General features: G+C 40.4%; 1 protein-coding gene across 1 annotated transcript in view; it reads left to right on the forward strand.

Annotated features, from left to right (window-relative positions):
• LOC126234609 (uncharacterized) overlaps positions 1–16,272 on the forward strand; it is a 74,134-nt gene that overhangs the window by 22,788 nt on the left and 35,074 nt on the right. Inside the window, exon 3 of the mRNA XM_049943333.1 lies at positions 5,371–5,515. Within this exon, the coding sequence (XP_049799290.1) occupies positions 5,371–5,515 (145 nt within the window). The remainder of the gene's footprint in view (positions 1–5,370; positions 5,516–16,272) is intronic.

Consider the following 16,272-nt stretch of genomic DNA (forward strand, 5'->3'; position numbering starts at 1 on the left):
TCTTCTTGATACTGGGAAAAGACAGCATCCGCTCTCCTATTAGGCGACGTCCACGTTCTACTTGGGCACTCTCGTTGTTGACTCTCACACGCTGTCCATCTGGACGGAATACCACGTTCGGGCCTCTTCCTTTTCCGTTTTGCTTACTCGTCATCAACGAACTAGGTCTCCTTCGAACAGTAGCCCATGACGATTACTTGGGCCAGCAACGACGAACCCAAAAACAATTGCGTCCAACACCCTAACACAGTCAGGCATCGATCCTCAGCTTGGACACAGTGGCCCCTGGCAATGGCTCAACAGGTTGTCGTCACGTCTGCTCCATGACGCCGATTCATATCCAGAGCCAGCTTGTCAACAGAGAGCCTCAGCCATCACACCACTGCCTTGCACCTAACGACAGGCCACGGAATCGTCAACAAAATACACATTGGCTATGATGCTGACCGCCATATGATGGTGATGGCACTTCTCTGTACTGCCAAATACTCTGGTACATTGTTGTGCTGACACAGGAAGCCTCAGAGTGGTGCTGCTTCAGCCTGTATGCCACCAAACGTTCCCTCTGGATCGAGAACAGTGCCTCACCCGGGGGGGGGGGGGGGGGGGGGGGGTTGCCCGGCTGGGCCAGATGGAAGAGTGCCGCATAATTTCAGTGCCATGGTGCTGCATACTCTTCCATGTAAAACTGGTCGCCACCATCGCCTGCCAAGAATGACTTATCACCCTTGGAGATACACTGCAACATAATAAAACAGATTACAAACTCGAAAAGAACTAAACCTGAGCCTATTAAAGAGGCACCAATAAAAATAAGTATTGGTAACATACATCTGACGTAAAAACCTCGTGTCTTACACTCTTCTATCATTTAGGGCAGCTACGGGCCAAAATATCCACACTATGTCTACGTAACACAACAAACAGAACCCATGATGGAAAATGCAAAGACAACTGCCCAAATGGCATATAATACTATGGCACCCTGTGGTAAATGGTGGGGAGAGAATGGGAGAAGAGGGTGGAAACCTAACAACTGAGGTCCCCACAGTCACTTTGCCAGAATTGTGACATGAACCTGCTGTACTAAATTAACCTCCTCTTATCCTGAGATGATAAGACAGACAATAACTCACTAAAAACAATGTCTCGTCATGCTACCCTTTTTAACAATACCTTTAATGTGTTCCTATCCCCTCCCTCTTTAACTAAAACAAATTACCTAATTTATCACAATGTGAAACATAGCTGACAGCAGCAACCATAAAAAAAAATCCAATACATGAAATATACAGCCAACCCGTCGCATAATTGTAATATAAAAAACTTGAGCGGTTCCGATACCACTGAAGGTATCTACTTCAGAAAGAAGTCGCCTATAATTTTTTAAACATATTACAAAATAAACATTTAAAATTCTTAATACTTGATCATACTGAAAAGGAGAACATGGAATAAAGCAGGCACTTACATAAATTACATGACGCTAAAATTGTAAACATACATGATGAGCTAAGGAGCTCAAGTCAACAGCAGAAAATACAAAGTAAAATCTTTCGTGTAGACATTAAAAATTGTTACAACACAGACAACTTTTTAAAAGTGTGGCAGCTAATTAATATGCCAGATAAACGTGATGTAGAGCGTGGCACTTTCTGGGCGCTTGTAACGTGATAAACGCTCAACTAAATGAAATACGCAACCATAACAGTATTACAACAGTATGATACATATTTAGATGTTTTAAACAAGGTAACTGATATGTGGTATAAAAAAACAGGAACAATTTTTAATGTTTCCACGAAGGATTTTATTCCATATTTCCTGTTATTTGATTTGAGTTCCTTAGTTCATTATGTACGTTTACAATTTTAACGTCATGTAATTCATGTAAGTATCCGTTTTATTCCATATTCTCTTTTTCAATGTGGGCAAGTTTTACGTACTTTCGACTTTTATTTTACAATATGTTTAAAACATTAAAAGTGACTTCCTTCTGAAGAAATACCCTTAGTGTTACCGAAACCTGGTCAAGATTTTCATATTACACTTATGCAACTAGTTGCCAATATACTTTACATATTGATACTCAGTTTATGTAACGTGTAGCACTAGTCTGTAATCTACGCAACTGCACAAGCGAAGATGGCTCACTTATAACATACTTCGGTGATTACTCATGATTGGAGGTTCTTGGCCATGTAATACTTTTTAAAAGAGATAGTTGGCATTGACTGTATAAATCATTTATGTACACTATTGTAGTTTTATCGTATGATGTACCTCAAAAGACTGTGCTTTAACACATGTCAAACTCTACAGCTTTACATTAGTTGTCATGTAAACAGTGTACAAGAACCATGGTCTGTTGATATTTATGTTATGTACGATTAGAGGCTCAGATACATTGATGACATATGTATATAACAGAAGATTTTTAAATACTAAAATGATCGACTAAATTATCGATGCCCACGAGAGACAAATGGATGCTGTTGTGTCCTTGCTGAGATCCCATTTGCCCCCCCCCCCCCCCCAGCTGCAACTGTAATTGATTCTCCATCATCTGCCAAAGTTCTTGGAACAACTCGGCCTGCCCTTGAAAAGACACCTCATAAACAAACGCTTCTTTCCTTAGCCGCACAGCACCTGTCCCATCCCTAGCAGCCATAGCCGCAACATGACGAAGGAAAGCAAGACAGAGCTTCCCAACAAGCTAATGCTAAAGCCATGCACACCGCAGCAGCACAGTACACAACTGCTCTCTTCTACCTGTTTTAGCACAGGATTTAGGCGGCATGGAATTTGGACAGGCGGTTGTGCTAGCGTGGGCGTCTTTGAAATAAACTTTATTGACAACCACATATAACATAAAAGACTGAACGATATCAATAAAAATCCTTGATGGGTAACATAAAATAATGAGCAATATCATACCTTTAAATTCAGCATAGCACAAAATAATGAAAATGAAAAAGGTTATTTTATACAGATGCAATCTCCTTAAAAAGTATCTTATTCGACCCCAGTCTAACCAAGAAGGACAATGCCAGCCTGAGTAGCTTTGCAAGTGGACACCAAGAATAACAATGTACACTAAAAGTTAAGATCTGTCACAACAAGAGATACACTATACTAGCATCAATCTTAGCCATTTACAAACTAGAATTAAAGGCAATACAACTTCACAGGGCTACCTAATGTACTAACAAAGGAGAACTACATAACACAGAGAGACTTACACTGACTGAGTCATACCTTCTGTGTGAATTCCAAAAAATCAAATTGCAGTAAAAACACCCTCTTACGCATCTTGGCCATGCCACACAATGTAGACTTCACTCCCTATAAAGACCACACTATGTTTGAAAACACCGCAACAAACACTTGATGACTTCAGTTCATTTGGCACCTGCTGCACATTAAATTCAGCCACTCAGCAATACACTTCTGCAATAGCTAAACTCTTCATAATTCCTTGTCTCTAGCTGTGAACTACCGTCTTCTTCTCGACCCTGGGAAAAGACACCATCCACACCAAGTAGCTGATGTCTCATGATTATCGTTAAACCCTCTAAAAGCAGCCAGATTCCACCAGATACTATTTTCCACTTCCTTCCTCTTTCCATCTCACTTGTTGGCCATCAATAAACTCTCTCTGCTCCAAATAGTGCCTCACAGAAACTGTTTGGGCCAACAACACCGGGCACAAAACGATTGTAGCCAGTACCCTAACAGAGCCCAGCGCCGGCCCATAATTTTTCTGACACTGATACCAAAGCCTCCGGCATTGGATGAAATTGTTTCTGCCACATTTGTTCCGTAACGCTGACTGGCATATTGAGGGCCAGCCTGGCAATAGAAAAGCCTATCCATCATGCCGATCCCGATGGACTGACAGCCACTCTGGCAGTGACCATGCTGCTGAGCTACAGATGATGCTGTTGGTACACCTCTGCAGAGCCAACTGACCTTCTGCCTTGTTGGGCTGACGCAGGGAGCCTCAGTGGCACCGCTGCACACTGCACACTGCCAAATGTACCTGTAGGATCGGGAAACAACCTCACCTCACATATGCAAATTGTTGGGAAGGAAACTGTGCAGTGACGTTTCATTTTTACAGTACGTAATATAAGGTAGACAGATGGGCAAACAGATTGTCAGCACGTAGAGAGTAGAGATGACAGTAGGAAATGTTACACAGATGTCAATCGGATTCCCACCAATAGGACAGGAAAGGGCAGCTGGCTCTCTCTCCTAACAAAAAAAGGTTATTATATTAGCCAAATATTAGGTTATTATATCAGCCAACCATACTCGCATTCTTCCCCGCCTTACAGATGTACCTGTTCGGCACCACATTGAGGACAGATGATGTAAAGTATATTAATTAATAGCAAGTGTGTCTGGCGACATTTCTTGTGAAATTTCAAAAGAATTTCACTGTTCACTACTGTTCTCCTTGAAATTGCAAATACCAGATTGTTCAGGATTCTGAAAGCGTCCAGCATCATCAGACTTTCTGATTGCAATGTTTATTCTCATGTTACCAGCCAACGTCAGAAACTACAAAAAAATGAGAACACAGAAAGTACTCAGACATATCTGAATGCTGTCTGCACGAACTACGTTAGTATGTTTTATGGTTAATTAACTTAATCTTGCAATAGTTCTGAATTTTATCAGTTTTATTTTGCAATAAACTGTGTTGTGTTATTTCCTCTCCACCCTATTCTTCTAAACCAATGGAACTTGCCCTGCCCGTCTCCCCCTCCAATTTCACCAGTCAGATCATGGTGCACTCTTGGAATAAGAAATTTAGCCTATGTAAGTGGCAGAGACATTTACTACTTGTGGAACTCTACTACCAAGGCCGGCCGGAGTGGCCGAGCGGCTGTAGGCGCTACAGTCTGGACCCGCGGCACCGCTACGGTCGCAGGTTCGAATCCTGCCTCGGGCATGGATGTGTGTGATGTCCTTAGGTTAGTTAGGTTTAAGTAGTTCTAAGTTCTAGGGGACTGATGACCTCAGAAATTAAGTCCCATATTGCTCAGAGCCAGTTGAACCATTTTTTTTGAACTCTACTACCAAGACCAGAATGAAATCTTAATAATGACTACTCTGCAATACCCCGTCAGAGAAAAGAAGCATCAAAGCTTAGTATCACAACCATGGTATGGACTAAGCCTCATTTCCCAGGTATTCGTCGATAACCATTATAAATCCAAAAGAAATGAAAAAAGCGACAGATAAATAATTGTATGTGGAACTTGCTGATGCAAAAAACTATGACAGAAGTCGGTTAACGGTTTATCAAGGGAGCTGTACTTTTATTCAGTTAGAGTAAAATGCTTGGAACTTTTGTTTTAGGGATTCCTGACCTGGGGGTGCCAGCAATTGACCCATTCGAACTGGCTGAGGTAAAAGTCGATCCACTTTTCGGCGATTGGATTAAAATACTACTAAAAAACATCAGGGCTGATGGCGCTGGGAAGTTCACAACCGAAAATTTGAAGTAAGTCTAATATGCACAAGAACCACCCATGAAACATATTTTTCAGTGGATATGACTGCACTAATGATGGATAATATGGTAGTTTGCATTCAATTAAACACATTGAACATGTTATGTTATATACTATACTGTCAAATTTTAGAAGAATATTTATTGTCAAAAGTAAATTTTATTGGCTTAACTCTAGCATTTTGTGGCCGATGAGTGTGAGATTTACGCTCATGCTCAGTTCGTTGGTTCTCTGACATGTTGCTTCACATTGTATAGGTTACATATAATTTCTAAGGTCCTTTTTCTTCCATGCTTAGTGTTCATCCAAAGTTTGGTAACACAGTGTATCACGTAACAAGTTCAATGTGTTTAACTGATGGCAAACTATCTTCTTATACAGCGTACCATCTACATCATACTGTGTGTGAGCATTGTACTGTCAAACTTTGGACAAACACTAATTATCAAAAATAAATTTAAACGAATATTAGTTCTCCCATTTGGTGGTCGATTATAGTGAGATTTAGGCTCCGTTCATTGGTGCTCTGACATGTTGCTTCATATGGTACACATTATGTATCACTTGCACATTCTTCTTTCTTGCATGCTTTCTTATGTGAAATTATTATTATAGCAGTTGAAATTACTACAAGACATCCATCTGAGGCTAACAGTTGTTATCTTGAGCAGACTGCAGCTATAATTTGTTTTCACTATGATTTGTCCTTGTCTTGTAAGCAAACAGCACACCTATGTTTTTGCAAGAGCACTCATCAGTACACTCTGTTATGTACAGAGTTTTCTGTACACACATCAATCTGCAGCATGCCTCAACTTCAGAGAGTGTTCCCCAGTTTATTTTGTGCGATAACACCAAAGACTTAAAAAATTCTCTGCTTAGCTAGGTTCAAATTATACACTGGTTCTAATACAATTTATTTGATATAATTACTATACTTTTGTGCTGGTAAAAATCATATAGAAAAACAATAAAGCAATGAATTAAAAAAAATCATATATAATCAATAAAAATCGCAAATAATAAGGCATTCCACAAAATAATTGTAAAAATGAGCCAGATGTGCATAAGTTGGCAGTGTAGTTACGTTGCAAACTGCTTTCACCTTCTAGTTCAGTAATCTGAACATGCTTCAACATACAGTCAGCTTAGTGGCAACAAGTCCAGTTGCACAGTATTGTTTAAAACTCGTGATTTTGATTACTGCCTGTCATATGTTTCCGTTGTTGTGGAACGCTCTATTTCCGCGCTGATGCAAATGGAGATAACAGTGTTCCATCGTCTAGGGATAGTTAACAAATTCTTCCATTCTTTCGTTTGTTACCGAAGTAATCATGAGACACATCGATGACTGGATCATTATAGAAAGAGCAAATAATAGTGGGCTAGGAAATCGGCTGCATCCTTTCCAAACGAAATATTCTGGTCTTCGCATTCATCCCTTTAAGTAAATTGACATCAGCATAGCTGCTTTTGGGATTTTAAAGCTTGCATACGCATTGATAGTTCTTCTACCGTGTGCAATGTTTATTCGGTTTTGCGTTTTCCTCACTAACAGTGAGATTTATGGATGCCTGCGCATCAACTCATTTCAGAGAGGAAATTTTGTTGCTGGCGAATAGACAGACGTGACCACAATCTTCTTCAAAGACGGCCTTGCTTTCTGCTTCACTGCGTCTTAGACAAGCATAACGTTTCGATTGCTACAAGGCGAGAAGATCAGTGAAGTTTGGATGTTGGTATATGTTCGAATTGAGAATATATTTGAAATACTTTAATAAAAGTAAAAGAATGTTAAACCTTAAAATATGGTTAAGATATGCAAAGAAATTCGGATTGGTAGAACACAGATAGTGTCAATAGGGAGGATGATTTCTGCTAGTAGCAATAGGCAGTAGGTGGTGTAATACGACAGTGAAAGTTCTGACGCAGTCTGGATTATTGTCAGATTTATGATGACATCAGTGATGACATCATACACTTTTGCGACATTTACCCCTCCCCTTCGCCCCTCTTCTCTGACATATGCCAGTTTCCTAATGTATACAATGATAAGAAATTAAAATAGTGATGGGAAATTCAAAATTTGGCATGAAATTCAGATACAGCCCAGTTGCGCTACAGTGTTTCTCCCCCTCCTAAGGCATCACTATGGCAGTAGGGCTGTTGTCGAACATATACATTGATGGGAAATCCATGATGATGCATTGTCATGTCACTCATATATAAAGTACAGAATCAAAGAGGCCCACTATGTTTTCCCTGGTGTCATCCAACTTAGACAAAGGTTATTGTTTTCCCTGCAGGTCGAAGCCTGCCTGTTAGGCACAGATGTTATCTGAGCCTGTTGGCTGTTTCCAGAATACGCTTCCATGTCTTCACCCTGCATGTAGTAACCGGTCTGAACTTGCGTGCTAACGTACTTCCAGTGACATGAAAAACCGGTTAGATGTTTTTCTCCAGCTGTTATTCACTCAGACATACAGGGACCTGTAGAGCTATTTATTGCAGTTATGGTAGCCAGATCACTTTTTTAAAGAGCAGAAGTCAAGATGGACACTTGTTCCCCACCCCCAACACCACAGATACCGCCAATCCTCAGTTAAACACCATGTTTAAGAAATTCCACTCTGATTCACAGTTTAAACAATTGTCACCATGAATTTGGATTTGGCTCTCCCTTAGCCAGCTTAGGATGTCCTTAACCAACTGCTACAAATGGATAAGCGATCACCCTACCCTCTGACATTACAGCTTAACAATTTCCCCACCCCTTTTCCTTCACAGTGTAAACAATTTACCTCAGTCTAAATTTATAGATTACTTTTCCCAAGTTTAAAAAAGCAGTGAAATTCAATTTAAATTGTCCTAAGTTTGAATGGTGAGAAATTCACTTACACTCTTAAGTTAGTTGAAGCCCTCTGATTGTCAGAACTAGACCCTGACTTTAAAGTTTTGTTGTTCACTGGTACAATATGACAAACGCTTACCACTGTCATGCATAGAGTGGGACAGAACTGGGACAAACACGCATTTGCATCTTTATTTACACACGATGGTCGCCATGTCATGCCAGAGGATTAAGGGAACTGGCTGTGCCAATTCAACCGCCGCCGCCACCTTGCCGGTGTCCCAACATGCCCCACACTGCCGAAAGGTTGAGTCCATTACCATGAGCCTCAGGCAATTAGACTGCATGTGATGTACTCACAACTGACTGCTAGATGCTCCAGCAGGCCACTTTGTCCGTGTACCCAGCCTCTTTCACCTTCACAATACATGTCTGAACTATACAGTGTCACAACAACGGTTAGGAATGACGGTAGACACCTTCTGTTTGCTATGAAAAATACATCACAACACAGTAGGTTACATGGTTTCGCAATTAACCATTAACTCGAATTTTAGAACAGGACAACAGCTATGTCATACATCCTGCATTAACCAACACTTTGTGAACGTGTCCGCCAATCCCAGCAGTGAATATTGTTCCATACCAATCTTTCTTGTATGAAGTTCTTTTCGTTCGTCAGGAATGTGATAACGTAGGAATGCGCCTCTGCAACGTTTTTGGGAGACATTTGAGGCCTCTTACTCGTTGGGAATCCATTTCCAGCAACCGAAGTAGTTTCATCTAACAAGTTTTTTTAGTGTAGAGGTCTACACACTTTCGTGGTAAACTTTAAGGGGTGAAACCCTAATGCTGCAACTGAAGACAACCACCAATGAATCACAAGTCAGAGCTCCAGAATGAAACACCAGCTAGTTGAGCCGCCTGTCCAAATGCACGGTAAAATCAGCTGCACAGTACTACTCGGACCTGTTGGAGATGGGCAGACATGTGCTATGTAGAAAGTAGGCTTCTATACTTTTCCTGGAAACACAGAAAACAAGATGGACGATGGAAAGTGGTTTACTATTAAAGATAGATGATAGCACAGTACATCCACTCGAAACCGTCGCAGAAGTGTCGGACATATACATTACGTTTCCATTGGGTTTCTAAATCATGTCGCGAAATGCTGGTGAGATTCCTTCAACAGTAAACTTGTTTTGGAAATCTATTGCTTGTCAAAGATGCAGGTAGTCATGATAGTGTGTTCTGCTGTTAAGATTTACACGATATTCCACATGGAAGCTTACGGTGCCGGATGTCCTATGTTTAAAAAGCTTATAATTTATGCGAGGAATCATTTAAAAATTACGATGCTATTCTGAATACTAGATCTCTTTCTGCTTATAAGAGGCCGACAGCTGTGGCCGAGCGGTTCTAGGCACTTCAGTCCGGAACCGCGCCGTGCTACGGTCGCAGGTTCGAATTCTGCATCGGGCATAGATGTGTGTGATGTCCTTAGGTTAGTTAGGTTTATGTAGTTCGAAGTCTAGGGGACTGATGACCTTAGATGTTAAGTCCCATAGTGCTTAGAGCCATTTGAACCATCTGCTTATAGGAGGAATGACTGGAGTTTAACGTAAGTCTAAACACGTGAAATTATCGCATTATTCCATGTTAATGACTTTCACGCTGACTTTATGTTAAGTTTTCTGTCAAGTAACTTAATCTATACTGCAAGTAAAACATCAAGTATCTATACAGTGATTATACGTGCGTCTCAAACACACCTTTGTTGTAATGTCCACCTGTTTTTACTAAAATATAGACCATAGTACAGCTAGATGGTGTTAAATTTTCAACTCATGCGCATTGTGAGTTCTGCATTCTCGGCTTGTGTGCATATGCAGTATTTAATAGGAAACCTTTACATCTGGATACATTTCACTCAGGTTTAGAAAGGTCTAACGGTTCAAAACAACAGACGTCTCATTCATTTTCAACCTATCATGGGCTTATTCAATCCATGTCACATTTTATAATGAGTGAAAGAGGGCAAAATTTCCGCGACTCACTTAGTCATCTTAAAATGTTCCAACCTGGTATGCTTCTTCCTGACACCACCATAAATTTCCAATGAAATCACCTCTGTATATAGGTCTACAGCTATGTGTTCTACTACCAGTTTCACAGCGCTACACACAGTTCACCTTCCTTATCTCAGTTTGCAGAGCATCTCCATTGCACTTTCATTTCGGTGCATTGACCTGTTGTGATCTGAGTAGTCCGCATCTAAATGCTGTCATGTCTACTTGATAATGACACCAGACCAGCGGATGACTGCTCTATAAATCATTAGATGTAGAAACTGGTGCCATAAACGTTACATTTTAACAGTTTCCGAGAACTTCCCTTTTAAGACCATTAACAGTTCGTTACAGAACTGCAGTTGAGTTTACAGGGTCGTAGCTGCTATACAACCTTAAGGAGTGCTGGCAACCACGTAAGTAACAACAGCACAACTTGTGATGATCTACAGACACTGCATATGCTTTCCTCAGACTGGAGTGTGTACTTGGACAAATGCCTTGACTAAATAATGTATCGTCAAATGTTCAAATCTTATGGGACTTAACTGCTAAGGTCAGCAGTCCCTACGCTTAGACACTACTTAACCTAAATCATCCTAAGGACAAACACACACACCCATGCCCGAGGGAGGACTCGAACCTCTGCAGGGACCAGCCACACAGTCCATGACTGCAGCGCCTCAGACCACTCTGCTAATCCCGCGCGGCAGTGTATCGTTACAGAGCTGTGACACGTGATTCACTTGAACACTGAGGGTTCTTTTGAGCTGCATCATTGGAATTTCACCCCCTTAAAGTTTATAGTCGAAGTATGTAGAACTCTATACAGAAGAAACAATGTTAGGTGAAATTATGTTATATGCTACAAATAGATTTCCTGCATTGGAATGTTATTAGCGTCACATTCTCGACACCTAAGATTACTAGCTACCTTTCACAGGCACTATAGAGGTATAGCTTTCGAGCATTTCAATGTTACCAGCTTCCTGAAGAGTTCCATTTCAGTAACACTGATATGGGACAGTCTTCACTGCAGGGATTGGTGGATGCTTTCACGAAGTGTTGGTGGTCACAGATTGTACGACGCAGCTGTTCTCTTGTTTTAAAATTTGAGTTTAGAGTTAATTTCGAAACCATGTAGCCAACTGTGCTGGGACGCTCTGTTCGCAGCAAACAGAAGGTGTTTACCTTCATTCCCAATTGATGATGTGCCGCTGGACAGTTCAGGTATGTACTGCGAGGGTGAAAGCGGTTGGGTACAAAGGACCAAACAACCCGCTGGAGCATCTAGCGGTCAGTTGCAAATACAGCATCCGCAGTGAAACTGCCTGAGGCTTAGGCCAACAGATTCCATCTCTCAGCAGCATGGGGCATATTGCGGCGCTGGTTAGATGGGGGTGCAGTAAAGTTGGCGACGTGTGGTGTGGTATTGGAACCCTGATGATTAAATAAAGACGCAAGTGCATATCTACCCACTCCTATCCTACTGCTACACAGGATAGTGACAAGTGATGGACAACTGGTATAGTTCCGAAAACCAGAGAGCTTCCCCTAATTTTAAAGTTATAGTAAGTGAATTTCTCACCATTCTAAACTTAGGACAATTGAATTTTGAATTTGCCTACCATTTTGATCTCCAAGATCAGGATGAGCTGTTAAGGAGTTTCCTTGGAGCAATGGGGGAAATTGTTAAGCTTTAAAGTCAGAGAGGTAGGATGATTGTTTAAACATTCCCAGCAGTTGTTTAAGGATGTCATACACTGACTTGGGAAAAGTTTGATCAAAATGAGGTTGACAATTGTTTAAACTGTCATGTCAGAGGGGAATTTATAAACATGGACTTTAACTTAGGATAAGTTAAAATGGGTCCAGTGGCCATCCTTTGTCTCAGATGAGTAACATCAGGGAAATCCCTGTTACGATCTAGGATTCTGTTGTTGTGGTCTTCACTCCAGAGACTGGTTTGATGCAGCTCTCCATGCTACTCTACCCTGTGCAGGTTTCTCCATCTCCGAGTAACTACTGTAGTCTACAACCTTCTGAATCTGCTTGCTGTATTTATCTCTTGGTCTGTCCCTACTATTTTTACCCTTCACGCTTCCTTCCAATATTATAATGGTGATCCCTTGATGCTTCAGAATGTGTCTGACCAACCGATCCCTTCCTCTAGTCAAGGTGTGCCACAAATTCCTCTTCTCCTCAGTTCTATTCATTATCTCCTCATTAGCTACGTGAGCTACCCTTTTAATCATCAGCATTCTTCTGTAGCACCACATTTCGAGAGTTTCTATTCTCAACTTGTCTAAACTGTTTATTGTCCAAGTTGCACTCCCATAAAGAGCTACACCTCATGCTTTCCTTGTCATAGCCATCCACATTTTATATCCTACCTACTTCGACCATCGTTATGTTGCTTCCAAATAGCAAAACCCAGCTACTTCTTTAAAGGTCGCATTTTCTAATCTAAATCTCTCAGCATCACTTGATTTAATTCGGCTACATTCCATTATCCTCCTTTTGATTTTGTTGTTGTTCATCTTATATCCTCCTTGCAAAATACTGGTCATTCTGTTGAATTGCTCTTCCACGTCGTTTGCACTCTCTGACAGAATTACAATGTCATCGACATACCTCAAAGTTTTTATTTTTTCTCCATGTTTTTTAATTCCTACTTAAAATTTTTCTTCTGTTTCCTTTACTACTTGCTCAATATGCAGATGGAATAACATCGGGGATAGGCTACAACCCTATCTAACACCCTTCTCAACCACTACTTCCCTTTCGTGGCCCTCGACTCTTATAACTGCCATGTGGGTTCTGTACAAATTGTAAAAAGCCTTTCCCTCCCTATATTTTACCCCTGCAACCTTCAGAATTTGAAAGAGAGTATTCCAGTCAACATTGTCAGAGGCTTTTTTTAAGTCTAATGATGTTAGAAACGTAGGTTTGACTTTCCTTAATCCAACTTGTAAGATAAGTCGCAGGGTCAGTATTTCCTCGTGTGTTCCAACATTTCTCTGGAATACAACCTGATCTTCCCTGAGGGAGGTAGGCTTCTATTAATGTTTCCATTCGTCTGTAAGGAATTCGTGTTAGTATTTTGCAGCCGTGACATATGAAACTGATAGTTCGATAATTTTCAGACCTGTCAACACCTGCTTTCTTTGGGATTGGAATTATTATATTCTTTGAAGTCTGAGTGTCTTATACATCTCGCTCACCAGATGGTAGAGTTTTGTCATGGCTGGCTCTCCCAAGGCTGTCAGTAGTTCTAAACGAATGTTGTCTGCTCCTGGGACCTCGTTTCGACTTAGGTCTTTCAGTGCAATGTCAAAGATGTAACGCAGTATGATGTCACCCATTTCATCTACATCTACGTCCTCTTCCATTTCGATAATATTGCCCTCAAGTAAATCGCCGTTGTGTAGAACCCCTATATATTCCTTCCCTTATTTGCTTAGAACTGGTTTTCCGTCTGAGCCTTCGATATTCGTACATGTGGATCTCTTTTCTACAAAGGTCTCTATAATTTTCCTGTATTTATTTTTATTTATTTACACGTTTAGTTCCACAGGACCAAATTGAGAAGCATATCTCCAAGGTCATGGAACGTGCCAATACATGAAATTACAGTACAACATAAAAGTAATAGCAGATAAAATAAAATATTTATGAACCCAAAAATGTCAAACCGTAAGTTGAAGTAAACGCAATCAACAATGTAACACAAGAATCAGCTTCATTTTTCAAGGAATTCTTCAACAGTAATAGAAAGTGTGACCCATGAGGAAACCCTTCAGTTTCGATTTGTCAGAATGTGGATTACTGCTAAGATTTTTGAATTCTAGTGGTAGCTTACTGAAAATACATGCAGCAGTATACTGCACATCTTTCTGCACAAGAGTTACGGAAGTGTGATCCAAATGCAAATTGGATTTCTGCTGAGTATCAACTGAGTGAAAGCTGCTAATTCCTGGAAGAAAGCTGATATTGTTAACAAAAACCGACAGTAAAGAATATATATATTGAGAGGCCACTGTCAAAATACCGAGACTAGTGAACAGGGGTAGACAAGAGGTTTGGTAACTTACACCACTTATTGCCCGAACTGCCCGTTTCTGAGCAAAAAATATCCTTTTAGAATGGGAAGAGTTACCCAAAAATATAATGTCACACGATATAAGCGAATGGAAATAAGCAAAGTAGATTAATTTTAGTGTCGAACGATCACTTATTTCAGATACCGTTCGAATAGTAAAACTGTCAGCATTAAGTGTCTGTACGAAATCCTGAACAACCAGAAATTTGAACTGTTCAGTTTCACTGATCATATGCCCATTCTGTGAAATTAAAACGTTGGGTTTTGTTGAATTGTACGTTAGAAAATGTAAAAACTCCGTTGGGTTTTGTTAAATTGTTTGTTAGAAAATGTAAAAACTGAGTCTTACTGTAATTTAGCTTTAGTTTATTTTCGACAATCCATGAACTTACGGCATTATTTGAAACAGAGCCAGTGTTGCTCGCAACATCCTTTACTGCCAAGCTGCTGTCATCAGCAAACAGAAATATTTTAGAATTACCTATAATATTAGAGGACATATCATTTATATAAATTAGGAACGCTGATCCCTGGGGGACCCCCTATTTGACCCTACCCCACTCAAACCCCACATCACAAACCATTCTCAACACTGTGAATAATGACATTTTGCTGTCTGTTGTTGAAGTAAGAAGTGAACCAATTGTGAGCTACTCCCCGTATCCCGTAATGGTTGGCCGCGCGGTGTAGCCGTGCGGTCTAGGGCACCTTGTCACGGTCCGCGCGGCTCCCCCCGTCGGAGATTCGAGTCCTTCCTCGGGCATGGGTGTGTGTGTTATCCTTAGGATAAATTAGTTTAAGTTAGATTAAGTAGTGTGTAAGCTTAGGGACCGATGACCTCAGCAGTTTGGTGCCATAAGACCTTACCACAAATTTCCAAATTTTCCGTAATGGTCCAACTTCTGGAGCAATATTTTGTGATCAACATAATCAAATGCCTTAGTTAAATCAAAAAAATTGCCTAGCGTTCGAAACCTTTAGTTTAACCCATTCAATACCTCACAGAGAAAAAAGAATATGGCACTTTCAGTTGTTAAACGCTTCTAAAGCCGAACTGTACATCTGATAGTAAACTATGTGGTATAAAATGATCAATCATACTTACATACATAGCCCTTTCAATAACTTCAGCAAACACTGATGGCATACAAATACGTCTACAATTGACTACATTACCCCTGTTTCCCTTTGTATAAAGCGACTTTACTGCTGAGTACTTTAATCGTTCAGGAAACTGACCATTCTTAAAGGAAAAATTACAAATATAGCTAAGTACAGGGTTAAAATGTGCAGCGCAGTACTTTAATACCCTTCTAGGCAGTCTGTCATATCCATGAGGGTCCTTTAGTGATTTAATTATTGACTCAATCTCCCTTGTCGGTATCACAGAGGAGTATTTGAGACACCAGTCTCGGGAAGGGATTTTCCAGAATAGGTGTATGATTCCCTGCAGAAACTAAGTTGATATTTAATTCACCAACAATGCTCACAAAGTGATTATTAAATACTGTACATATATCTGACTTATCAGTAACAGAAATATTTTTACTGTGAACTGACTGTATATCATGGACCTTGTGCTGTTGACGAGATACTTCCTTCACAACTGAGTATATGTTTTTTTTAATCGTGAATTAGCTATTCTATTTGCATATCACGTAGTCTTTGCCTTTCTAATAACATTTCTAAGCGCCTTGCAGTACTGTTTGTAATTGGTCTCTGTAG

This window comes from Schistocerca nitens, chromosome 2, assembly GCF_023898315.1.
Source record: "Schistocerca nitens isolate TAMUIC-IGC-003100 chromosome 2, iqSchNite1.1, whole genome shotgun sequence".
Lineage (NCBI taxonomy): Eukaryota > Metazoa > Arthropoda > Insecta > Orthoptera > Acrididae > Schistocerca > Schistocerca nitens.